Source organism: Papilio xuthus, unplaced genomic scaffold, assembly GCF_000836235.2.
Source record: "Papilio xuthus unplaced genomic scaffold, Pxut_1.1 DF827679.1, whole genome shotgun sequence".
NCBI classification, from domain to species: Eukaryota; Metazoa; Arthropoda; class Insecta; order Lepidoptera; family Papilionidae; genus Papilio; species Papilio xuthus.
In genome coordinates, this window is record NW_013530970.1 from 702,725 (window position 1) to 729,277 (window position 26,553).

Consider the following 26,553-nt stretch of genomic DNA (forward strand, 5'->3'; position numbering starts at 1 on the left):
TATTTGTTTTTATTTAGCGGTGGAAAATGCGCCCGCTTCACAGATCCAGTCTCTTTATAGTCAAAGTGCGGCATCGAGTATTCTTTAACAACGAGCGCCGTTGCGATTTGGTCAGCCATTTTATTCTTTTGTGAAACAAATTGTATTAATTCACGTAATTCACATTTAGTTCTATATACATGTATTGCAGTTGAATCATAAATATTCCCACAGTTTTGTTATTTAACTGTCTATCTTACATTTGATTTATATTATTTTTGAAGTGTAAAACGGAACGTTTCTCAACATTAAAAAAAACTTTATTAGAATATATATTATTGGTTATACAAATGTTAATATAATCTTTCTCTATATTCATAGCTTCTTTCTGTGCATCCTCTCCTCCGTCGATTAAAGGTAGGCAATGTATATGCAATTGCGTATGTCTATGGGCAAAGATCACTTCGCTATTTCAACGATATCAAGTATCCGCTCGCACCTTTGCCGCCTTATGATATAAAAAAAATCTCTTTATCATACTAATATTTTAAATGCGTAAGTTTTGATAGATGAATATTTGTTAGAAGGTTTCTCCAGAACAGCATTTATCTCGCTGAAGTTTGACATACATGTAGAACATATAAGCTATTAATTAAGTCTTTTTATTCCGCGCCGACGGAGTCGCGGGCTACAGCTAGTAGATACATAATAAAGTGAAATATATATTTTTTAAAATTTACTCCATAAAATACTAACCATTTTATAATAGGGACAAGAAGGAAGTGGACCATAAATTATATTTTTTCTTCGCCACCAGCCAATTCGCCGCGAGCGCTCTACCGACGTGCACATTTAATTGTTCCAACAAAACAATATTTTATAGTCTAGTGCACTTTTTTAGCCTCACAGCACAGTCGTTACTCAAAATTATCTAACGCGAGATATCTTTGCGAAAACCACATGATGTATGGCCCATGAAATACAACACTAAAATATTTAAGCCTTTATTTAGCTTGAAAATTTTGGAACCTTGGCCGAATGTAACTGGTATTTTTTTTAAATCTATATTAATGGTGATTATCTGTTTGATTAACATGAAGTAAATGCAATAGAGCGTCGGTGGCTCAGGACTTAAGCACTTGACTTGCAATCTGCAGGTCCTGAGTTCGAATCCCGCCATGTACCAATGTGTCTTTCGATTTCCGATTTGCATATGTACATTTATCCGACGTTGTTACGGTGAAGGAAAACATCGTGATGCAATGCACATATCTGAGAAGAAATTCAAAGATGTGTGTGAAGTCAACCAATCCGCATTGTTCCAGCGTGGTTGACTATGGCCTAATCACCCTTAACTTAGGGTAGGCACCGAGCCCCTCAGAGGGGACTTATAGTGAGCTGATGATGATGAAATGTAATAAGTTTTAAAATAGTTAGTTAACGTAAGACAGTCCCAGAAAAAACGAAGTATCTGTTTCAATCCTGGCCACTATTGCTCGAAAATTATAAGAATAAAAATAACGAAAAAGGTATAATACCGTTTAGTAGTCAAATACAAAACAAAAACTACATTTACGAAAGATATCAATTTAAAAAAAAAGACAGTTCTTGTCTTTTAAGTGGCACTGGTTTTCAGATAAACACTAAACAAATTAAATTGATCATATTATATCTTTTACACATCTAGACTAGACATTTGCCGCCAATTCTAGTGTCAACTTCAAATGTCATATCCTCCGGTGTCAAGTGCAGATGACATTTCAAATTAAATGTCATTTGCACATTGTTTTCCTATTTGTGGAATAACGAAGCGCGGTGTTAACTTTTATATCGTTGTGTCGATCAAGCAAGTTTGATTGATGCCGCTGACCTGTGACGTCATATCTCATAACCAGTAAAAGCATCGCAAATGCGGTGAATATTTATGAATGGCCGACACGTGACAACTCGTTAAATGCTCGATAAATTTTCACGTTTTAATTGCAATAGATGCGCTGTCAGTTAGCGAAGGACATTCCGAATGAAATGTAAAACGAACTGAAATCTCTTTTCGAAACTCGAGTCCGTCCACTCAATCATTCACGTCATTTGTCATTTTTTTCACCAAAATGAAAACTCGTATCGTCAAACTATACAGGACCATAGACGTTGAAAAAAGAAAAAGAAGTCCGTAGAAGCTATCCGAACGTCTTTTTGTTTTTAACAGTTGGTACTCGGCGGTCTCTGCTCTCAAATTTAGAAGCGGCCTCCTGTGTGCTCGTGCGGGCTTGCGAGGGGGCATTTAAATTTCGTCGGCTAATAACGGTAGCCCGCCAATTCGCTCATGTTTGACCAGTTTGACAGATCGCCGACATGAATTCCACTTTGTGACGGGAAAATGGCGTATTATGCGTTTTTTATTCGACCTCTTGTCTTTCAGCACTTCTTTTGTGATTGAGCCCTGTACAAATTTATGACGACGGATTGTCAGGGAGGGAATTGGATTTGAATTTCGGTCTATTGGTATTGACGTGTTTCTCTTTGCTTTGCTTCTTTTGTTAATATTGTTTCTTCCGTTCTCTCCCGTTCATCCTATGATGTTAACATGTACTTTTTGAGCTATGTGAGCTAAGTACAAAACATAACACGTGTATAAATATAACTGAATTTAATTCTAAATTTAAAATTATTTAACTCCTAAGTATAAGTAATACTATCTCTTCAAAATTTTACATAACATATAGAAAATTACGTAAAACAAAACGAATGACATAAAGCTCAATCAAACGACAGGCTAGGCACAATTACAGAGTGTTTCATATTCCCTTGCGTTTAAAACTAACAACCAGTAGAATCGAAGAGCCGCGATAAAGGACCGGAGACATTAGCAGCGGATTTACGAGCGGCGACACTTCAACTATTTGCATGCGACCTCCAGCGCCCTCGTGCGGAAAGAATGAGTTCCCTCGGCCATTCTTCAGAGAGATACGCATCGGAAGTTGTCGCTGATGTTATAGCAAAACTATATCGTACTGTAATGGCAATCATTATAAACATAAATCATATAATAACTTGTATATAATCAACTCTACAACTTTATAATGTTGACTAAAGCTTAATGTGATGAGCATTCAACGATATAGCGCAGAAAATATTAATTATGTTTGACTTTTCTCATATTTTATATAATAAAAGACAAGATAATAAGATACTTCATAATAATTTCAAGCATAAATTATACTTTAACTAGCTGTAGCCTGTGACTCCGTTCACGCGTAATTAAAAAAAAAACAGTAATTGAGACTACCCTATCTCTTAAATTGGCCCAAATTAAAGATGCTTACAAAATTTGATAAGAATTGGTTCAGTAGTTTCGGAGTTTATCACGATCATACATCTTAACACGACATTTTTATGTATATAAGATCAGAATTGACATCGTTATCTTGCAATATTCCTCCTAAATCCACGTGTATGTTTAATATCTACCAGAAGTCGGATCTGTAATCACCATAGGGATGAACCCAGTGGTTGTAATTAAACTAAAAACGTTCAGGCTTCAATAAAAACCTGTAGCCGTGGCGGTCGGTGGTCGAAAACATAATTGTCCATAGTAATGATTGTAGGTAATTGTCGAGGGCCGCCCTTTAACCCTTCACAAGGAAGAGCCCTTACTCACTGTCCAAGTTACAAGAGATTAGCCTTCATAAAAAGTAGAATTAATTTTCTTATTTAAAAATAAAATAACTTTTTTAGTTGTCTAATGCAGAAAATACATACATAATAAAACTACACTAGTTTTTTAAAGTTTTGACAAATTAATATAAACAGTTGTGTATTTCTTCTTTTTTAAAATTGGATGTCAATAAAAACACTTTTAATTATTACTCTTTTTGTTAAACTACCCAACAGTTTAATAAAATCGCTTCCTCTTATGATATGTGACAGCGCCCTAATAGCGGTCAGCGCAGGGCCGAATTAAGACAATAATTACTCGCGGTTCTGTCCCGGGTGAAATTTCGTTTCGGCTAATACTTTTTATGTTGTCGAGTGTACTATTTGAATGGGAAGGAATATGTGTTTACAAGACTTTTATAGACCAGCTTTATAGCAACATCGCAATGAAACGTTTGTTTTAAGGGCTTTAGATCCCTTTTGTAAAGTTTTTCGGTTCCGTACACAAACGTTTACTTTTTTAATTCCATTTTATACCAAGGAGAAAGGCATCATTTGACTTTTTGATGACGTTTACAAGTTTTTTAGTTATTTAATGTGTAAATAAATAAATTTTAATAGACTTATTACTTTAATTATCATGTTTGTCAACTTGAAATAAAATCTCAAGGATATACAACCTTTCCTATCTATAATTATAGTAATTAAAAAGATAGATAAAATCCCTCATACCTAATACACTTTATGGTAGTGGTAAATGAATCAAAAACTTAAAAAGACAAATTTATTGCCGCCATTTTACCGCATTATGTCAAACTCTCAAGGTCCTGTCAAAGTGACAATATTTGCCGTGGTATTTAATGTACCAAAGATATATTTACATGTCAAGGCGACGTAATGATTTCAAATGATTTTCAACTCTGTGTCCTTGTTTTACTGACTATTTTTAATAATATAATAATGGCCCGAATTCTTAATAATTATGGCAGTATGTACTTTATATCTGACATAATAAGGAGTAGTGTTTTGAAGGCGATTATCTTGTCTATCACGAAAATCTCATTTGTCATTTAAAATAATGGCGCATGTGAAAAAAGACTTGTTACATGTCTATGTGTGTGTTAAAGACTTATCTTGACCTAGAATAAAACGATTAACAATACTTCCTTATACTAACGACAATTATTATCATCAAATACATTACATAATTAAGAAATCACTGTTCTGGTCTTACCATTAACAATGATCAATGATGGTGAGTTTCTAAACCTAAAAATCCCCGTTTAAAACATTGAAATCTATAGTCAAAGATTCCAGAGAGGGATGTTGTTTCATACAGAGATTTCGGTCTCAGAAACCAACAGTGAGGCATTTGTACACAAACAAATTGACATATTTTATACAGTGTTTAAGCGCCCATAGCCTAATGGTTAAAGGTATGGATTTCCGATTACGTGTTCAAGAGTTCGTATCCCGACATTCGACCATATCCTATCACAAGCTTAGAGCTTACTTGGAATAATACGATAAATATAAATTAAAAAAAAATCTGCTGATATTTTTATTAAAAAAAAACGATGGATAGTCAGTGATTTGACATTGAATTAGTCCGTCCCTGATATAAGGCCGCAGACACACCATCCGCGATCTTACGATACACATCACGCTTCAGCGCCCACGACAATTGATATCCGAAGGTCAGCAAATAATACTTAAGAAAGGTAGCGATAACGTCATAAGCGGTAGCGTTTTTGATTAAAAATAATATTCAATTAAAAAAGTAATTGACATTAGTCGTGGAAAAAAAAATCAAGAAATCTCTTAAAAGTATTAAAGCAATATTAGATTAAATAAAAAACATACTTTTTAAATAACGTAAATTCAAAATCGCTTTTGTATATCAATATGATACAGGCCATAACCTATTGAATGATCCTTACAACTGTCATTTTAAAAATGATAAAGCAATTTATTCTTTATCTCTTTGTAATACAAACTATAATCGCATCCGATCAAAAACGAATGATTACATCGATAGATAAAACTGATTTTTTCCCTTCGAAATAACAAAGCGAAAAATCAACGGGTTTTTTCAAGTTTTTTTTTATATCATAAGGTGGCAAACGAGCGAGATGCCACCTGAAATCGCTAAAATAGCGAAGTGACCGTTGCCCATAGATATACGCAATTGCATATGCGTTGCCTACCTAGTTTAGTAAAGACAATTGAATTAACAATTAATTTCTTTATTTTTATGCTTGACTGCAAGAAATACATAAAAACAGTAATATTAGCCTTAAAATAACCTTAAAATTAAAATTATAATATACAATTTTTTATAATTAATTTGATAAAGTTAAATATAATATCCGTTGTAGAAATAATCTTCAAATTTAATTCTTGAATAAACTAATAGTTTTTTTTCCCAAATGACGCAAATAGCGTTTTTATAATCTTAATAATTTTACTGTACCTATTTCCTTAATTACTAAATTCAGTCTCGTAAACTACTCAAGAAATATTTATTCAATTTGTCGTATTTTAATCACCACATTAAAGTTTGATATCTTCAAAAAACCCGGTTTGTTAAATAAACACTGAAACTACACTTAGCTTAATAGGTTAAGTGTTCTCGTCATCACATAAGATCACATAAGACACATTGGTTCAGGTGCCTATCTGAACAAAACCTTCTTTAGACGTTTTTAAGACCAAAATTCCCATTTGAAACTGCTATCTCTGTATTATCAAAGATTTTTTTTATATCATAAGGTGGCAAACGAGCGAGCGGCCACCTGAAATCGCTGAAGTAGCGAAGTGACCGTTGCCCAAAGACATATGCAATTGCGTTGCCTACCTTTAATCGACGGAGGAGAGAATGCACAGAAAGAAAATATATTCCCTTTCCATGCATCCTCTCATCCGGAAAGTCCATTTCCACTTCCCATCCTTTCCTTATAAGAAAAAGGTGGGAAGGGAAAGAGGACTAAATTAGGCCTCCGGGACGGGACGAGATTACTTTATTGACTTGACTACAAAATTTTACTTGATTACTACATTTAAAAATACAGTGACAAGAATTAAATGTTTTATACAGAGATTGCTTTAGTATTAAAATTGAATACTAACAGTTCAATTTATTTCAGATCGCGCAGCTTGTAGAGGACGTTCGTCGACTCCAAGCATCATTGTCAGCGCTGCAAGAAGCGCACTCGCAGCAGCTACGACGACTAGAGGAGCGGTTGGATGAGAAGAAACAACACATCGCCCGCCTCGAAGCCCGCCTCGACACGCAGCGTGACTACGATGATATCAAACGAGAAATCAGGTAACATCCGACTCGAAGGACCTAAAGTCAACTAGCATTGCCCCGAAACGGTATAAAAAGTATCTTATATCAGTCTTCTGGTTCAAAGCTACAAGTTTTCACCCAAATCGGTTCAACCGTTATCACGGAGTCGTTAATAGTGTAACACGACATCTTACTCTTACTAATATTATAAATTCGAATGTTTGGATAGATGGATGGATATTTGTTAGGAGTATCTCCAGAATGACTGCATGAATCTCGCTGAAATTAGGCATAGATGAAGAACATTTAGGAGAACATATAGACTCCTAAGTTTTTTTTTAAATCCCACGACTCCGTGCGCGACAATTAATCTATATAAAAGAAAGTCGTGTTACTTACACTATTTATAACTCAAGAACGGCTTTACCGATATGCCTGAAAATTGGTCAGGTAACTTAGAGCCAGGAGACGGACATAGGATACTATTTATTCTTTTTTTTTTCGAATTTATGCCTTGAAGAGCTGCTTTTTATTTAACTTACCAATATTATAAATGTGAATGTTTAGATGGTTGTGATGTGAATGGATGGGTGGGCTGGACTACACTAATTAAGTTTTGTTTATATATCCACGCGGACGGAGACGCGGGCAACAGCTAGTATATAATAAATTCCGCGTCATTTGTTTAGTACGTTTCACATATATTTATACAAATAATACATATAAATTTAACCTTTTGAAACATATAAGTAGTCAGGTCTTGTCTTATCTCTAAAGATATAGCCATTACCCTTGTTAAATCGTAATTTTCATTTAACATTGCTGATATTAAGCATTCAGTAGACGAGGTCAGACATCAAACGATCATTATATTTCCTTTTAAAGTACTAAGAAAAATCTTACTAATACTATAAATGCGAATGTTTGTATGGATTTTTGTAAGGTATCTCCAGAACGGCTCCATAGATCTCGATGAAAGTTGCCATAGATGTAGAACATAGTCTGGAAGGACACGTAGGCTACTAATTATATTTTTTTTATTCTACACATACGGAGTCATTTAAAGCGCCAATAACCAAATGGTTAACAATCAGATTCGATCAGATTCGATCACCTGGTCATAGGTTCGAATCCGTCTACATGTGTATTAATGTGTACCATATTCTTATACATAACTAATGATAGTTTATGGTCTATAAGTACTAAGAAGATGTTCGTAAACTTGATAACACTATCAGTGCGTTCACCTCGCCTCTGTTTGACGTAGATTACCGCCTGTTGGCCAACCGAGCCTTGAATACGGCCGGAGAACCTTCTGCATTCAATCTTAAAGTGTATCAGTGAATCACAACTTATATACAATGTTTAAATATTGTTCCTTTGTGTTTACAAACTTCGTATCAGTACATACGAATGTGATAAATATAAATAAAACATTTAATAATTCTTATGTACTTGATACAAACGGGTTTTATGTTGGCAAGTATTCATAAAGTTCTATAAATGAATAGGCGATCGCTTGGAAATGATAGCTTTTCGTTTCGCAAGATAAAACTATATTAGTAGTTCGAATTCCTACAACCGTTACAAATCATTACCGTCAACGCCAAAATGGCGATAATCAATTAGGCACAAAATCACCACGTCTGATAGCCTTTCCATTGATAGATGTCAGTGATTACAAAGCATGTAAATACCTGAAATAATATAGACAGGAGATTTTAATTAAATATCAAAAAGTGACACTAATACAAACAATGCTGTTCACTAACATAACCTAAAAGTATTGCTAGATATTACGAACTTTAATTTGGTACGGACCTAGCACATCTTAAACATCCAAGCTTGCTCGTTTTGCATGCTTCTTATTTAGATTATTCTATTTTCTAAACACGTAGCTTGTGATAGCTGCATTATTTCTTATAATCGTGCACCCACCCGAGGACAGATTTCAAAACAATCGTAGCTCTGTTAGCTCAGTGTCACCGCTCAGCAAACGCTGCATTGTTTGCCGACCCTACCTTTGACTGATAACGGACGCCTACGCCTGCATACCCTGAATATAACTTGACTATCAGCTTTAATTAATTAGATTAGATATAAGTTTTATTTGTTAAGATTTAAGTAAGAACTTGAATACGATAACGTTATAACTATGTGATAATACGTTACTCCTGACCATAGACTCAAAAGAATCAAACAGGTTAAAGCAAACTGTTAGTTACAGCTAACTGCGGTCACCATTGGCGTAACAAATGCTTCCGTAACACAAATATAGATGCGGAGCGACCCAAAGGAGGTCCCAATGCCCTTTTTTATGTCCACACGGTCCCACAAAGTAACATCTACCCGCTAAACGATTCAAGATATGGAATTTAACTTTCAAACCCCGTGTTTATTCAATATATTGGTACAAAAATCGCTCCCTGAGAAACTTCTAAACGTTTTCTATATTTATTTTTTCGACTTCCTGCCAGTGGGAAATATAAATACGATTATCATGTTAATCAATGTATCGGAATTTAATCTTTAAGTGTTAGAGTTTTTTTGGATATAATTTTTTAGCGGAAATTGTGTTTGAACACTAAAGATCTTTGCAAACATAAAAACGGTAAAAGAGCAATAAGTGCCAAGAGTCTATAGATGTCGTTTGGTGTAATTAAACTTCTACTGTTATCTTACTAATATTATAAATGTAAATGTTTGAATGGATGGATGTTTGTTTGAAGGTCTATAACGGCTCCATGACGCTCCAACGCTGAAATTTGCCATTGAATTAGAACATAGTCTGTAAGAACACATAGGCAACATAGTATACTATCGGAAAGTGATGTTATCTCTCTCTAACGTGTTATTGATGCCGGTTTAAAAATGAACTGCACTTAATCAGTCGTGTTTTGTTTGTCTGACCACTTCCTTGCGGGTCGTTTACGTCCGACAATGTTTATACACTCTTTGTAGAGTTGTCGGAAGGAGACGTCACTTTGTTTCCCCGCCGTCAAATTGTCTTTACACGCTTTGTCTTTTCTTGAACGTATCAGAATGTGCCGCTTCAAACGATTCGAATCCAAAAAAATCGATACTTACTGGCATAATCAATTTATAATTTTCTTACAAGTATTATAATGGATATGGCCATTATATCGTAACTGTAAATAAAAAAATAAAACACCAAACTGATAAAACATCTCGAAGATTTACTAACTACCACCCAAATTACAGTATCAAAAGAGTAGAGTACCAAACATCGATTCCTGTCTCGATTAACCGATCAATCGATTCTATGTATAGTTCACAGATTCAATGTTTATTATGTTTGCACAAGACTAATTTTATGTCGCCGCTTGTCGGTCGCCTGCCTTTGATGACGGATCAAAGGGGCCGCCCTTCGCTCGCCATATTGGTAAAAATAACACATTAAACTATGAAAAACATCGGCTGCATGCGGCGACACCCGCGCCTTGACAAATCTAATTACATCCATACAATAACATACATACAAAATACCAAATACATTTACAGAAACTTTATGTAGAAATCGTTTTTTATTGTATTTTAGAAACAAAACATAATAATCGATTTATGTATCAAAAATGTCAAACAAAAACATCATATCAAAATGTCGTAAGAGCGATCTAGCTCCCGGTAGATAATTTTTCTCAATATAATAATTAATCAAAAGAGTTTATCAGCAGGATGTTGTCTGATATCTTCCGGGATAATGCCGGGAGCACACGGGAGTTAACGAGACATATTAATAGTACATACTATCAAGAAGTTAAAAAAAATTAACCACTCTTTTCATGCCGACACAAAACTACACAGGCGCTCAAAGGGTTAAAATTATTTTAACCTTTTATACCTACTTCTTTTAAGTGCCTATCTTACTTCTTGAGAGTCCTGGGATCTCTAAAGGAACACAAGATTCCGGGATTTCGGGATCTGCAAGCGTATTATCATCTACCGGTCATATATATGTATTATAAATGCGAAAATTTAGATGAATGGATGTTTGAAGGTATCTCTACAACGGTTCAAGGGATCTTGATGAAATTTAGCACAGATGTAGAACAACTGGAAGAACACATAGACTACTAATTAAGTTTTTATTTTAGTTCCGCTCGCACGGAGTCGCGGGGGACACCTAGTTTAAGATATTTAGAATACGTCATTTAATTCTGATACTATTCGTGTCAAAAAGAAGTTATTGATAATGCAATAAATCGTAAAAGTATTCACCCCATGGTGTGACATCAGTGAATTAAAATAGAGTTCCGAAAAATCTTGGTAGAAATCATTGAAAACGCAACCAATAGATAAGTTGAGGACAAAAGCAGGGACCCTTCGTAATTATTGCCTTGGGCACGCGATATACAACACTTGGCCTTTCCCATACAGACCCTGATTCTTTATATCACTCCTTACAAAAGTTATACAGGAAACTTTCCTAATACCATCTAGTGATGTGCTACCATAAACAAATATTTTAATACTTAAACTACATTTGCGTCCCGGAGGCCTAGTTTAGTCCTCTTTCCCTTCCCACCTTTTTTCTTATAAGGAAAGGATGGGAAGTGGAAGTGGACTATCCGGATGAGAGGATGCATGGAAATGTTTTCTTTCTGTGCATCCTCTCCTCCGTTGATTAAAGGTAGGCAACGCATATGCAATTGCGTATGTCTATGGGCAACGGTCACTTCGCTATTTCAGAGATTTCAGGTGATCTCTCGCTCGTTTACCACCTTTTGATGTATAAAAAAACATAAATTTAGTAATCAATCAAAAAAATCAAATATGTTTTTAAACTTTACATATTATAAGACTAGATTTAGATTTGATTTTTCTCAATAAAATAATCTAATAATAAAAAAATAAACGTAGGAACAAGTTAAATTTTAACAAATTGTATAAACAGTTAAAAGTTCAATTTCTAATTAATCTATTCAGTGTTACTATAATAATCACAATTAATCGAAATATGATTTATTTCATATGGCAATAACGTAATATAATTTACTCGTTCATACAATGTCACATCACTAGTGTGAAATAATCCTCTACTCTATACACTATACCCAATAGTCTATGCCCAATAACTGTTTGTAGCACCTGTAGCGGTTTATTGCTTATTTATACCGCTCCTCGGCACCGGATTAAGTTATAGCCAGCCTTCCGAAGATTAAAGCTTAATGGGGAGCCCGAATGGATTGATTTCTGTAAGGCGCCGCGGCAAATCTGCGCTTAGAGTGGTATCAAGTGGCATTAAATAACACCCTTCGATTAATTGCTTTGACAGCGTCTTGGCTGAACGTCATGTTACCTTTGCCTTTTAACATTTTAAAATCGAGGCAAAGATCATGTTTACAGCCAGTAATAAAAGAAGAAAAAAATAATATCATCACACTTATCGTGTCGAGGAATATTTACTCTGTTGTAGCTATAAATACCGAATACCCGAGCCGTATACAAAATTATACCATTTTATATTTAACAATCATAAGAACTGTAATAGTGTGAGAGAAAAGTAATCAACAAATTTAGTGGAAGAACAATGTTGACACTGGCCCAAAAATTAAAAAGAAAAAGACAAATAAGGAATGCTTATCTGTTGTTTAATTAAAAAAGCGAGCGCACACATGATTTACATATTTCCCTGCGAACAAACAATATTATATAGTTTACATTAGCCCACTGCCTAAGTATCAATAGAGGCCTATCTTGGACACCTGTCTCCATTTGCTTAGGCAATGTTTGTCTTACATTTAACGAAACTTAGTCGCACACAAATTATCAACTAATTTACGCGCTCCGACATTTTTTCGACGTTCCTAAGATTTTTACTGTGTTTGCACAGCGTGTGTCTTCATTTGTTCAACTCCTAAATACTGGAAACGTGGTTTTGTCAATATTATACTGTTTGAAAAGCGATATGACAGTGACATTAGAGGTTTCCCGCCTTAACGGCTGTCAATGCGGTTCGGATAGGCGTCGCTGCATCGTATTGACCGATCGATTGGTCCCCATTGGTCAGCCGGCGTGGGGCGGAGTCACAAGTTATCGGCCACCGATGGATTCGCTGATAAACTCTGATTGTGACATCAAACTCATTGTTCGGATACGACGATAGCAAAAAAACTATTCATTATTGTTTCCTAGTAATATCTATAAAATTTATAAATATAAATATTTTATAATTTCTAGATTTTATATTTCATTTTAGAGTATTTAATTAATATTTCTATTAGTTAAATATTTGAATTAATCGTGTAATTTTAGTTATTAGCCTTTTAGTAGAACCTAGACGCGTCTGAGGTTAATAGCAAGCTTGTATTTTTTTTTATATTATAAGGTGGCAAACGAGCGAGCCGCCACCTGATATCACTGAAATAGCGAACCGTTGCCCATAAACATACGCAATTGCATATGCGTTGCCTACCTTTAATCGACGGAGGAGAGGATGCACAGAAAGAAAACATTTCCATGCATCCTCTCATCCGGAAAGTCCAGTTCCACTTCCTATCCTTTCCTTATACGAAAAAGGGTAGGAAGGGAAAGAGGACTAAATTAGGCCTCCGGGACAAAAGAGTATACGATAAGTGTATAAGATAATTTTGGACTTTAAGCCCACTGCTGTCTTAGGTCTTTATAATAATAACTAACGATATTTAGATAGAGATAGAAGATAGAACCGTAAATTCATTTTGCATATTATATGTAATTAAATAAATTAACATATAAGATGTTTAGAAACAAATTCAATATGATTGAAATTATATATTCTACACGTATACAACTTGCTCATTGATAAGCGGACAATATACTTAGCTATAATAAAATTGAATAATCTACAACTGTAATAAAATCTGTCAACAGAAACATAACAAGACATTGAGAAAACTAACAAGACATTCCAATTGTGTAAATAAACTAATCGTCGTCCGCGACTCCGTCCGCGAGGTATAAAAAAATTAGTAACCTATGTGTTCTTTCAAAAAAAGGGGGTAGACTCGGATATGGCTGATAGAGATGTATGGAGGAGTAGTACTGTGCCGACCCTCGATAGGGATAAAGGCAGGTTGACGATGTGTTCTTTCAAGATAGTTCTACGTGTATGTCAAATTTCAGCGAGATTCATGCAGTCGTTCTGGAGATAACTTCTAACAAACATCCATCCAAATAATCGCGTTTGTAATATAAGTAAGATATATTTTTAAACGAAATATTAAAGGCTAGATCCTTTAAGTACTAAAAGCAATTAAGAGTGAAACACTAATGAATTAAAGATTTTTCCATGTCTTACCTTACCTACCTTACAGTGGGTTTCTGAGACTGAAATCCCTGATTGAGCCATTGTATTTTATACAGAGTTTTTGATCTTAGAAACCAACGGTTATTTCTTAAACAGTTTTTTGATAATAAATCTATCAACTTAAGAACGTACCCTACTTCAATATAACAATAGTTTAGTTTACAATAGTTTACGTGAAAAGCAATTGCACGCTCCTGTCCCCACCTGGTGGCCTCAGGGACTCAACTCAAATGTTTAATGTCAAACTATAAAGTGCCGTATTGCTTGCAAATTTGCACAACACCCGACTAAATTCGATACAACGAACTACACATAACTCGTGTTATATTTTAATGGCATCTAAATTTAGTCGCCTTGTCTCGATCAGGGGCTTAATTGGTGATATATTAAATTGTAATTAAGGGTAGTGTTGTCAGAGGTGTGAAAATCGCGCTGCGAATCTATACGTGAAACTTGTTGGGCTGACTGTACTTAATATTAACAAGACAATTTACTGCCAAAATTAAATCTACAAGTTAAATGAAAACTGCAAGAAATTATCAGTTTCTATTGTCAAATAGAACTCCGTAAACTCTACAAAGTTATTTTTGTATTTTTACCCATAGGAATAGTTCTAGTAAATTCCTAAAAAGACAGGATTTTAAAATTGTATTACTAAACTGGGATTTAACAATCTTATATTAAAAACGGGCAAGTTTGAATGTATGGATGGATATTTTTTTTAAAGATATCTCCAAAACGATTGAACGGATCTTGATGAAAATTCGCACAAATGTAGAAAATAGTCTGGAAGAACGCATGGAATATTAACTAAGTGTTAAACACCACGCGAACGAAGTCGGGGTCCACAGCTAGTATCATATAATGTTATCCTTTGACATTTATCAAAAACATTAAAACTACAAATTACGCTATTGAAAATCACACAATCAACTAACCTTCGTGTCAATTATAGACACGTATCAAGCGAACAGTAATTACCATGGAGCTCTAACTAGATCGATTAGGCCTGCTACACACGATCATTGAACGATGAATATTTAATTTTCTTTGAAAATATGTTCACGCCAATACGTTAAATTGACATTAGCAGAGGAAGCAACGTAGGGCGCCCTTATCTGTTAATAGCCCAGAAGCCCTCAAAGGGTTCAATCTCAATAAATTTATGAAAGGAATATTGCCAATAAGGACACCGGCATATTAATTAAAATACTTAATTAATTCACCTGGAATGGGTTTAATCAATTCCTTTGCTCTCAATTTATTAAGGGACAGCTATCCGGTCACCTCATACTAATTATGCCGTCTTACTTTGTTCATTTATATCTGATACCTTAAATCCTTGCCTTTTGAAATTTTAATTATTGGAATTTTAATTATTTTAATTCGGTTATTTAATTGGTCAAGAGAATTTGTATTCGTAAACTGACTCATATAATAGCGATCGCCTGCGGAATTAAGAAAAAATAGTAGCCTATGTGTTCTTATGCGAAATTTCAGTGAGATACATGCGTTCTGGAGATACGTTGATACAAACATCTATCCATCCATCCAAACATTCGCAATAACAACAGTATTAAGATTATTACATTTTCATATAAAAAATATATTTTCAACAGGTACCACTAAAAAGTACGAAGATCTAACAAAATATATTGTCAGCTATCAAATAAATCTCATCTTACTACTATTTAAAGATATTAAAATAAAAATTCTAAAGGAATACATTTTGTTACAGTATGCTGCGGTCTTTAGACCTAAGTTCAGACCGGCCGGTGGACCGCAAGCCAGAGTTGCGTTCCCCCGCGGTGCCGCAAGAAGACCGCGCGTCCGCGGAACGCGAACGCAGCGCAGAACGCAGAGACACCGGTGAGTACTGTATCTTGTAACTAGCTTGATATTAATCACAAGCTATCCATCATACATTCTAATAACGCCGAGACATTGTCTAGACAATCTCCACTCTTAGGTACTAACACATTATGTAATACTCGACGCTCTATATGTAGGTACATAAATAGAATCTTATGCGGATTTATTATCTATCGTGTATTGAAATTAAGGCACACAACACAAAAACTTCTTAGGTACTTTTCAGCCTAGAATTTATCAAGTAATTCTTTAGGTTTACGTCCAATTGCAGGAGATGTTTTCTCTAAAAAATATTGTGTAATTATAATGCAAAAGATTCAAAGTATTTGTTCTAACGTCGTGCGAAGCTAAAGCAGTAACGACATCTTTATGTTTCCGAAGCAATGTATATATGTCTGTAGCTAGTACGTGTCCGCTTCTCTTGTCTGATCCATACCGTGACGAGAGTGATGACGCGCGGAGTACGAGGACCTCCAGCTCCCACACCCCACGGGCGCGCGTAACCGTCCCGCGCCGCGACGCGCTCGCCTTAGAATACCGAATGCAAACATTAAAGGCGCCGACATCGCATTAATTCGTTAACCGTTGCCGAATGATTGCGACGCTTACGGGCGTGCGTGTACTGCCCCTCCTCCCCCTCCCACCCGGCCCGCCGCCCCCGCCCCGGCCTCAGTCCCTCCTCCTCGTGTTCCCGCGTAACCGTGCTGTGACCGCAGGTGGCGACGAGTGGCCGAGCACGCCGCCCCCGCTAAACAACAACACGACGCATCACAACAACAACGGCCCGCTGCCGCTCCCACTGCCGCCGCCGAGCCCCTTCCGCTTCGAGGAACACCGGCCGTACCGCTTCGCAGAAGACATGGGTCCGTTGCCGCCTGGTGCACTTGTTGGCCGCCTTGGGGACTCGCTCATCCCGAAGGGAGACCCGATGGAGGCGCGTCTGCAAGAGATGCTGCGATACAACATGGACAAATACGCGAACACTAACCTGGACACGCTGCACATAAGCCGGCGAGTGCGGGAGCTGCTCTCAGTGCACAACATCGGGCAGCGATTGTTCGCGAAGTACGTGCTGGGCCTATCGCAGGGCACCGTCTCAGAGTTGCTCTCGAAGCCGAAACCCTGGGACAAGCTGACGGAAAAAGGCCGGGACTCATACAGGAAGATGCACGCGTGGGCGTGTGATGAGGCGGCCATCATGCTACTCAAGTCCCTCATTCCCAAAAAAGGTACTGACGCTACTCACATACGCTTCGCAAATGAGCTTCTCCCATTGGAAATTAAGTCATTGAAAGCGTATCAAAATAGATTGGTGTTAAAAATTTATACGCAAGAACATTGGCAGCAGCTCATTCCGCCGCATGTTTTGACACGGGAACGTTTCGTTCCATCAATTGTGCCCCAAGTCTATCTTGTGTGCGCTATCGGCGGCTGTCGACTTTCAACCCATCAATCACGGCTCGGCCCAGTGATAGCTACAACGTTCACAGGGGCAATTAACCGGTGCTCACAATGAATGTTTTTGGTCGCGAACTTCGAAACAATTGTTATATTTTAGCACTCAATTCGCTGCTTCATTTGATCGTTTTATAACGACAATCTCCGATCGATGGATCGTGAATTTTCCAATCATGGTCCTATTATGATCATTAGCGAAACTTTTGTCCTTATCACGACAGATTTGGTCAACAATCTTAACAGAGAAATAATGATCATCTTACAATAAATTGTTGAGCAAATCTGTGAATATTTACAACACTATGAACGCTTTCAAAATTTTTAAAACACTTTTTTATGTCGACGCGTCGTAACGCTTAAGCCACCATAGAGTACTAACAAAGTTAAACAAAGGATAAATAATTGCGATCCGAGCTATAAAACCACGTTAGACTTAGCTTACTTTTATATGCAAATCTAATTCCGCACTTATATTTAGTTTTTAATTGTTTTTTTTCTTTTGTTTCCCTCCTGACCCAGTTCCGTTTCCTGTCGTATCCCTTTTCCTGTCGCGTGCGGAAAGTGAAGGATTGTCCTCGCCCTTGGTCTAATGAGGGTTGGGGGAGGGGCACATGATCAAGCCAACTCACGGTCATTCCGATCTTAGTATCAACATTTCCCTTTGTCGTCCGCCATTTTGTTTTTTATCCGCTATTATTTTAAACTTTTTATATTATAAATATCGTTCTTTTTTCAGATTTATTAAAGTATTTCATTTATTTTTATAATTTTTCATATTATTTATTAAAATACGCGTAATTGTAACTAGGAAATAATTACGCAACAATCAATAAAATGTTTTGTGCACTTATTGAATATGTCCACAGATTATAAAATAAAAAGGGAAGCGCACATGAACTTAACTGGCTGTATACGACACAACCTTTATATGTCGTAATAAAAAAATAAGCTACAAAACATTTTTCTTCGACCAAAAAATGTATACATTTTCAAATAGATTTCATTTTAAATTGTTTTACCACAACATTCATTCTTAAAAGATTTTCGTGTTTGAATTCTAATTTGCAAGTATTTTTATCTCGGCGTGTTAATTACAATGCAAACAGAATGAAGCCACAAACCATCGAAATTGGAAAAAATTAAAAATAAGAAAGAAATTACAGTGTACATAATAATGACAATACACGTTGTATAAATCGCGGAAGACAATGGCGCGGCGAGGGTTAAACCCGGAACAATGTCCATCGATGGCACGGATTGAATCTCAGATAGCGGCGAAAGGGTTGACTATTTCTTATTACGACACAGAGCTTTTGTTTACTTAAAAAGAAAACTTTAGTCCAATAAAATATCACATAAAGTGCTATATTTCTGGCGTGAATTGTCGATGATTTCATTTCGAATTAAAAAACAAAACATTAGTCTTTACAGTCTGTGCTTTTCGTAAAAATTACATAAATATAAGTAACGAATAGAGTCACGTCTTTTAAGAGATATAACTCTTTTCGTCTAATAGGTTGTAAAAGTTGTGTACAAGGACACTTTGATAATAAGACATAACGATAATAATATTAATTTATTATTGCTATATTGTCAACAGTTGCCACATCTAGACAATAATCGTTTAATATATTTCCTTGTATAGAAAATATAGCATTTTAATATTACATTTGTTTCTCTATCTTACTAATATTATAAATGCTAATGATGGCGTCGGTGGCTCAGTGGTCAAGCACTTGACTTGCAATCTGTAGGTCCTGGGTTCGAATCCCGCCATGTACCGATGTGTTTTTTTATATCCGATTTACATATGTACATTTATCTGTCTTTCTTACAGTAAAGGAAAACATCGTGATGCAACCTGCACATATCTGATATGAAATTCAAAGATATGTGTGAAGTCAACTCGCACTTGGCCAGCATGGTTGACTATGGCCTATTCACTCTTAACTTAGGATAGGTTCCGAGCCCCCCGGTGGGGACGTTTAGTGAGCTGATGATAATAATGTTTAGACAGATGGATGGATGGATGTTAGTTTAAAGACATATCCAGAACGGCTCAACAGTTCGTGCAGAAATTCGGCTTTAATGTAGAATGTAGTCTGGAACACATAGGCTACTAATTAAGTTTTTTTTTAATTCGCGCGGACGGAGTCGCGTTCGACACTTAGTATATATGAATGGTGCATCTTAATTACCTATATATTATTTAATTAATTTTTAAACGAGTTCAAAAAGAAGGGGGTTTTCAATTCGACTGTTTTTGTTTATAACATAGGAAGACACAGAAATTCGTCTCATATTTATCATTAAACTTTCTAAAGGCCTAAAACTTTAAATCTAGATATTTTAGTGTTAATTCCTAAATCAATATTACACTGTGTATATTTTCTATACCCTAAAAAAATTAGACATAATATGTTTGTTTTATGAGAATTAACGAAGATATTCGCGCTGTACCTTACCACCCAAACAGTTAATTATTTTACTAAATAAACGTTGTATAAATACGCAATAAGATCATAGCGAAAACATCATAGTCGCCGATACAAATTATGTCTATGGTTTGTCCATGGTAATGGTCTTTAATGAGCAAGTAGTCGACACAACGCGTGGGAACGCAACACACCGCTTTGTGCCGATAATAAGATGGATGTCAAAATTATATGCCAGTAACTCCAACTACCAAAACAACACCCTATATCTAATTCTATTAACCATAGACAAACTGCAGATGTAAACTATTGACCTTTATAAATGGACTGGCTATAACACTAAGTATCTTGTGCTTATTTGATTTTCGTCATTGGAACTAATAATATACATAGAATTAACTGTCACGTAAATCAACAGGCGCGTTTAGATTGAAACTAAGAAATAGGATTTTTAAGCAATTGCCTGTCCATTTATAAACATTTAAAGCATATATATGGTTTTTTTCCTTTTTTAAAGCTTCTATTCCACCTTGAACAATATAACTGTCCATTGCAAGTAATAAGTGTGTCATTTCCATACGTTGTTACCACAATTGTGTTCCCACGCACACGACGCGTGCTATCTTATGTTACGAAACTCTCACGGTTGCTTTTATATTAGACATTATTTGACATTTTTTATCAGGGAGAAATATTCAAAAGATATCCTGCCTTTGGGGGAATGAGATCGAGGCTGGAGAGTCTTGGGATGGCTAAAGGAACACAAGATTCCGGAATTTCGGAATCTCCAAAGATGTTGGGATTAATCGGTCATAATACAACATTGTAATAGATGTAAGAAGGTATCTCCAGAACGGCTCGATGAAATTTAGCATAGACGTAGAACATAGTCTGGAAGAAAGCATAGGCTACCTACTAAGTTTGTTTTTAATACAACGCGGACGGAATCGCGGAGGACAGCTAGTATAGAATAAACCCAATTGGAACTTAAATAGGTTAGAAAGATACAACAACGTAACTGCATTTAAAAATTACAGTACATTTCCACTAAAGAAAGACATATAGAGAGTTTTTTTTTAACATTTCGCCAGTGGAAACTGACGGAAGGAACATAAATCAACAACAATGTTCTTGATGAAGCAAATAAATCGAGACAATGTCTCATTAGAAACGTCCGAGGCAGTAAGACTTTGCTTAGACAAAAGTATCTAAAAAAAAAACAAAAAAATATGCATTAATTAACGTTAAAGGTAATTCGCGTGATGTGCGATCGCAAATTATCGTTTCTTTCGCTCAAGCTGTAAGTCGATGCGTTCGTTTCGCTTGGACAATCGCGTCTTCAATGTAAAGACGCAATGTATGTTTGATTGATAAATATCTTCGCTATACCAAATGTCAATACAGTTGACTGTCATTTTGACATTTTAATAGTATATGTCACCTTTTTAATATTGAATCTATTAGGCAATGTACTTTAATAATTTGAGTTCGTTTTTCAAATTATCTTACGGAACTATTATATCATTTTAATTTGATTTTACTTTTAAATAAACAATAATCTATTTTTGTCAAAAAAGAAGATTCCTGTACACTTTAATAATTTTACCAACATTCCGTGCTAATAGACGAATTTAACTATTGTTATACCTACTTAATTATCGTAGGTTTCCATGACCAAAATCTCTGTTTAAGGCATATTGTTATCTCTCTTATGCCAAAGATGAATGACAAGGATGACGATATGTTTTAAAAAGGAGCAATGCCCATTTCAACCTTCACGGACAATAGTTTGTTTTTAATTAATAGCCAGTTAGCCTTTGACGTCATTCTAAATTCAAAAAATATTTTCCGTGTCTACGTTCAATTTCTGAACGCTAGCAAATAAATTGGTAAACAACATTATAAACCACTTTCACATTTCACCGTGGCAAAAAAACATTTTTTTTTCCTCAACGTTCGCTAAACAAACCTGCATAATTATTCATTTACTTAATCCTTCGCACCAATTAAATGTAGTAACGGTTGTAATTATTTTTCTTAACTAGCAACACGGTTCAGTAAGATGGCCGACGCGACGTTTTTTTTTCGCGGCAAAATAACCTCTATTCGAATAAATTGGCGGCAATGAATATAATCTATAACTCATTAATAACCAACGTAATTCATAAAGACAGCTACTATAAATTAGTTTTATTGTTTTTAAAGCTACTAAGAAAATAGCATTTGGAATAAAGTACATCGTTTATTATATTTGTTGTTCAATATTATGTTATCTTTATATGTCGCAATTTGTTTTTTAAACAAGCATATCCATTGGAAAAAAATAATTAAGTTTTGCAATTTATTCTTTGACACAATCATAGATTATAAACTAAACATAGATTAAATTACAGATAGGTCGTAATTTATATTGTCCTCGTCTTAAAATTGGTATATTATAATAAATATAATTAAATAACAAAATTCAATTAACACTTATCGATGTATTAAAATTTAAAGCATATTCAGAAATTGCCAATGTTTAGACTAAGTTCTCAAAAGCTCTCGGAATCGTAGCGTGAAAATCTATTTTCAATGGGGCACTATCGGCCGTCGGACACCCGCTAAAGGCTTTATGTACGAAGTTAAACCTCGATGCTCCTTTGCTGCAAACTCCCCTTGTATTGCTCTCAGCTCGCTAAGCAAATTTTAATATTCAATCGGGCTTTTGTCCACCATCACTTTGTTTTGGAACTGCGCGTTTCGGAAAATGCACTCTGCAGATGTAGGTCATGCGAATTTTCGCACACAGTTAGATTAGATTTTATAGTTATAATTTATTTTGTCTTAACTCTTCTGCCATATTCAGATATGTTTAATGGTCTGTAGTTAAATCTGTCAATTTTTTTTGACTTGACATCTGACAGGAACCATAGAGCGAACTATAATTCTATCAATGGCGGGTCACGTTCGGAAACTAGCAACTGTCAGGGCGCTTTAGAGCGAAGTTAGAGAGTGTATTAAACGCTAACACGAACGGACGAGATACGTCGAACACAAATGACCGAAAAGTTAAGTCATCTTCCAACTTTGCGCGGGCTAATATTTGAATTTAGAATATTTTTTATTTTGTTGATTGACTTTTCTGTAATCAGCCAGTTGCCAAATTCGAATTTCAAAATGTTAATTTAGTTTCGGATAAAGTTGCAACGTGAATTGTACATCGGCAACCGTCATTAATTCCGTTAACAAATTAGGTGCCGATAACCTTTATTCATAATATACTTCGCAAAGTTGTTAACCCAAACCCAACCAAGCGAAAGGGCGTTCAGTCGTGTCAAAAGTAGTAAACAAACGGGCTCGATATATCATAAATCAAAAACTTTTGGTGCAAACACGAACATCCGCGGAAATAATCACCTAATAATTTCTTTAATGAATCACAATGTGTTAACGAATTAATCGATAGATTTACTTCTTAAATTACTTTTGACATGAATTCTTTGGTTATTATTTTAGAAGAGTTTTATGTTAAATATATATTTAGTTTTACGTCAAAGTTCAAATTTCAGTTAGCGACATCTACCGTACAGTAGAGGACTCAAAAACCAAAATATCAAAACAGCTGAAGTGGTTACACATTTCACAATCGCAGAAGAGCGCATCTTACACCAACAATTATGAAATTACTATGGCTGAGACAGAAATTTAATTTACGATGCAATTATTACTGAATACACACTACTACAAAAGACATTCCCCGCAAAAAACTCCCGACGGCAGCCACTTAGAAAGCGCCTTTGAAAAACTAAATAGCCGCTTAAGAGCGTTTACACTGAAATAACTCGAAAAAAGCCCGACGGAAAAACTTGGGTATGCACACAACAATGTACAAGTAACGCCATCTCTCGGCGAGTGGTGTGCAGCGCTAGCGTAGGGGTCAAGAAATTATTTTGCGAAGAATGCTCGTCGTCTCGCGGTCGCTTTGAAGGTTTCCGACGAAGCAATCAGACCTCTTTACGGGTATATTTATGATTATAATACCGTGTCTCATTATATACTTTATGATTTTGTACCTAACCGACCGACCGGGATAATGGCGGCAAAGTAATTGTTACAGTTCTTCGCGTAAACGATTCTGAGTGAAAGAGACGGAGAGAGGGAGCCATTGCTCGGACACGTCCTTTGTTTGTTTATCGCTGTATTTAGTTGGTGGCGTTTTCAACACAACTATTAGAAGAACATAAACGTCGCACTAGTTGAGACTGCATACGTTTAACTTCGTGTAGATCAGATTTGCATAAATTGTTTATATTATTGTTTTGTTTGTTACCATATTACCTAGTTGCAATAAAATTCAATGAATTGCTTGTTGGAGACATTTACCGTCTACTAAAAAACCAAATCTATTAGTGGTATTGGTCGACTATATTTTTTTTTTAAATGCTTAAAATTTAACAATTTACTTATCTGCGTGAATTAGATTAAGAATAATTATTTTAGAATAAACTACATGTGTCAGATGTAAAATAGGCATTCTGTCTTAATTGCCTTTGCCCTGCAACAATTACGGCGGAATGCGCGCCAATAAAATGCTAATGACAGTAAAACAAGCGCCTTTTCCCACCAATTTATAGACTTTGCAGTTTGAAAACACGAATAATCCGATGACAATTATATTAAACCACACGCATGCACACAATTATGGCGGCTGCAGCGCATTCGCGCCAGAAATAAAACAATTAATTAATTTCTCCGAGGTGTTGACACGGAGTGTCGCCATCTTGTGATTCTAAAAATTAAGTTGAAACACAATTTTTTGTCACAACTATGAAGTCATTAATTTAATTTTTATGTACATTTTAATTTTTTTAATGATTATTTTTACGTAAATTTTTGATCTAGAACCTATGAACTTATTATGCGAATTATGGAATTCAGTTATTGATTTTCGTCATGTTTTTTTTAATTTCAAAAGATATCATTATTAACTAACTATTATTTTAATACAAAGTAAAACTGCATATAACCAACTAATATCACGTTATGCATTAGATGTCGGTCATTTGTTAGTCTTTTTATATATCTAATGTAACATCGTTGCGCTTAGCTTTACGTCACTTACAATTTAAACACTAACCATTAAGCTGTCTCTATGTTAACCAATATGACTCACAAACACCGAGGGCTTTCATATAAGTCATCGAGTTTTGTAGGTCATAAGGAAAATTTGTATATTGTAATATCTTGCAGAAAACTGTTTTTATTCATATCTTTATTTTTAAGAACAATTAAGTCATAATAGGATTTTCCTCGTACGTTATCAAGTTTAGGAAGTAATATCGTATTTCATTTGATTCATTCTATTTTAACGGAATGACAACATGTAGAACAAAATAGCATCACCAGTGTCACCGGAAGCGCGCGAAATGCGTGACAATTTCGCACCGCCATTTTGTTGTAAACGAGAAACAGTTTTAATATAAAATTAAATACATACAAACATACTATTTGTCATAATTAATAGCATGCTTCCTCGGGTACACGTAATTCAAGGATCTGTCTACGGTGGGTTATTTAGAATGTCAGTTTGTGCACGATTTGTGAGCGTTCGTTTTAACATCTCTGCTGAATGTGTTTCGTAATTAGGTACAATTAATGACAGACTATGAAAGAGTAAGTTGTCATAGTGCTGCGATAAAGGAAACCTTCAATCATATTAGTCTATTTAAATATAGTATAAATAGTACAAAAGACAGATACTTAATAATATGCGTTATAAATGTCATTAAATCTAACTTTATGAGTAAGAAATCAATTAAGACTTAAAATTTAATCCGTTGTTAGAAACTTAACCACAATTTCTTTATCGTTATCTTATTTAAAAGCGAGGCCGCTAAAGCAGGGGTTGTGAGGTGGCGCTGCGAGTTCGCGTGCTGAAAGGCAATCAATTGACTTCACAATCAATAAACTAACCGTACACAAATCAATGCTACCAACATACGGGCGAGACCGTGAAAAATTGCCGCCTGAAGACAACATAATAAAAATATAGTATCCTTATAGTTTTCCAGTAAAGTAGCTGTACTTTCGAAGTAGAAACGAATCCCATCACAATGAAATTACTACGAACTAAATAAAGTAGTTACAGTAATTGAAACATGCGAAGATTTACGAATTTTATCGAATTCTTTCGTTGCATAATAATTGCATTTAGTAATATAGCAATAAATTCAAGTGTTGCCATCACAAATTAAATTAGCATAGGTCCACGTCGGGAGTACGATCAGCAAACTAAGTGCATTAACGTCTCTCACGGTGACGCGGATTCGGTTATTGAGTTAAAAAACTTTAGTCCGCTATCGCTGAAAGTTGTCGCTCCTGTGTCCCGATACCATTCATAGTCATTACCAACATTTAAACAAAGAACATCACTATTTTTTTCATCGTACCAACGTTACAAGAATATTTAAATGAATTTGACTTCGGAATAAAATCAACCATCAAGCAAACACAATTACTATATTTGACAGTTGATTTTAAAATCGAAATAAATTATAACTAAAGTAATCGCG

General features: G+C 35.3%; 1 protein-coding gene across 3 annotated transcripts in view; it reads left to right on the forward strand.

Moving 5' to 3' along the window:
- The window catches only part of cut (homeobox protein, cut), a 143,347-nt gene that overhangs the window by 107,429 nt on the left and 9,365 nt on the right, over positions 1-26,553 (forward strand). For 2 of the 3 annotated variants that reach the window (XM_013312316.1, XM_013312317.1), the window contains exons 4-6: positions 6,780-6,961; positions 15,973-16,103; positions 16,823-17,335. In XM_013312316.1, the coding sequence (XP_013167770.1) occupies positions 6,780-6,961; positions 15,973-16,103; positions 16,823-17,335 (826 nt within the window). The remainder of the gene's footprint in view (positions 1-6,779; positions 6,962-15,972; positions 16,104-16,822; positions 17,336-26,553) is intronic. The other variant, XM_013312318.1, reaches the window with a different exon arrangement.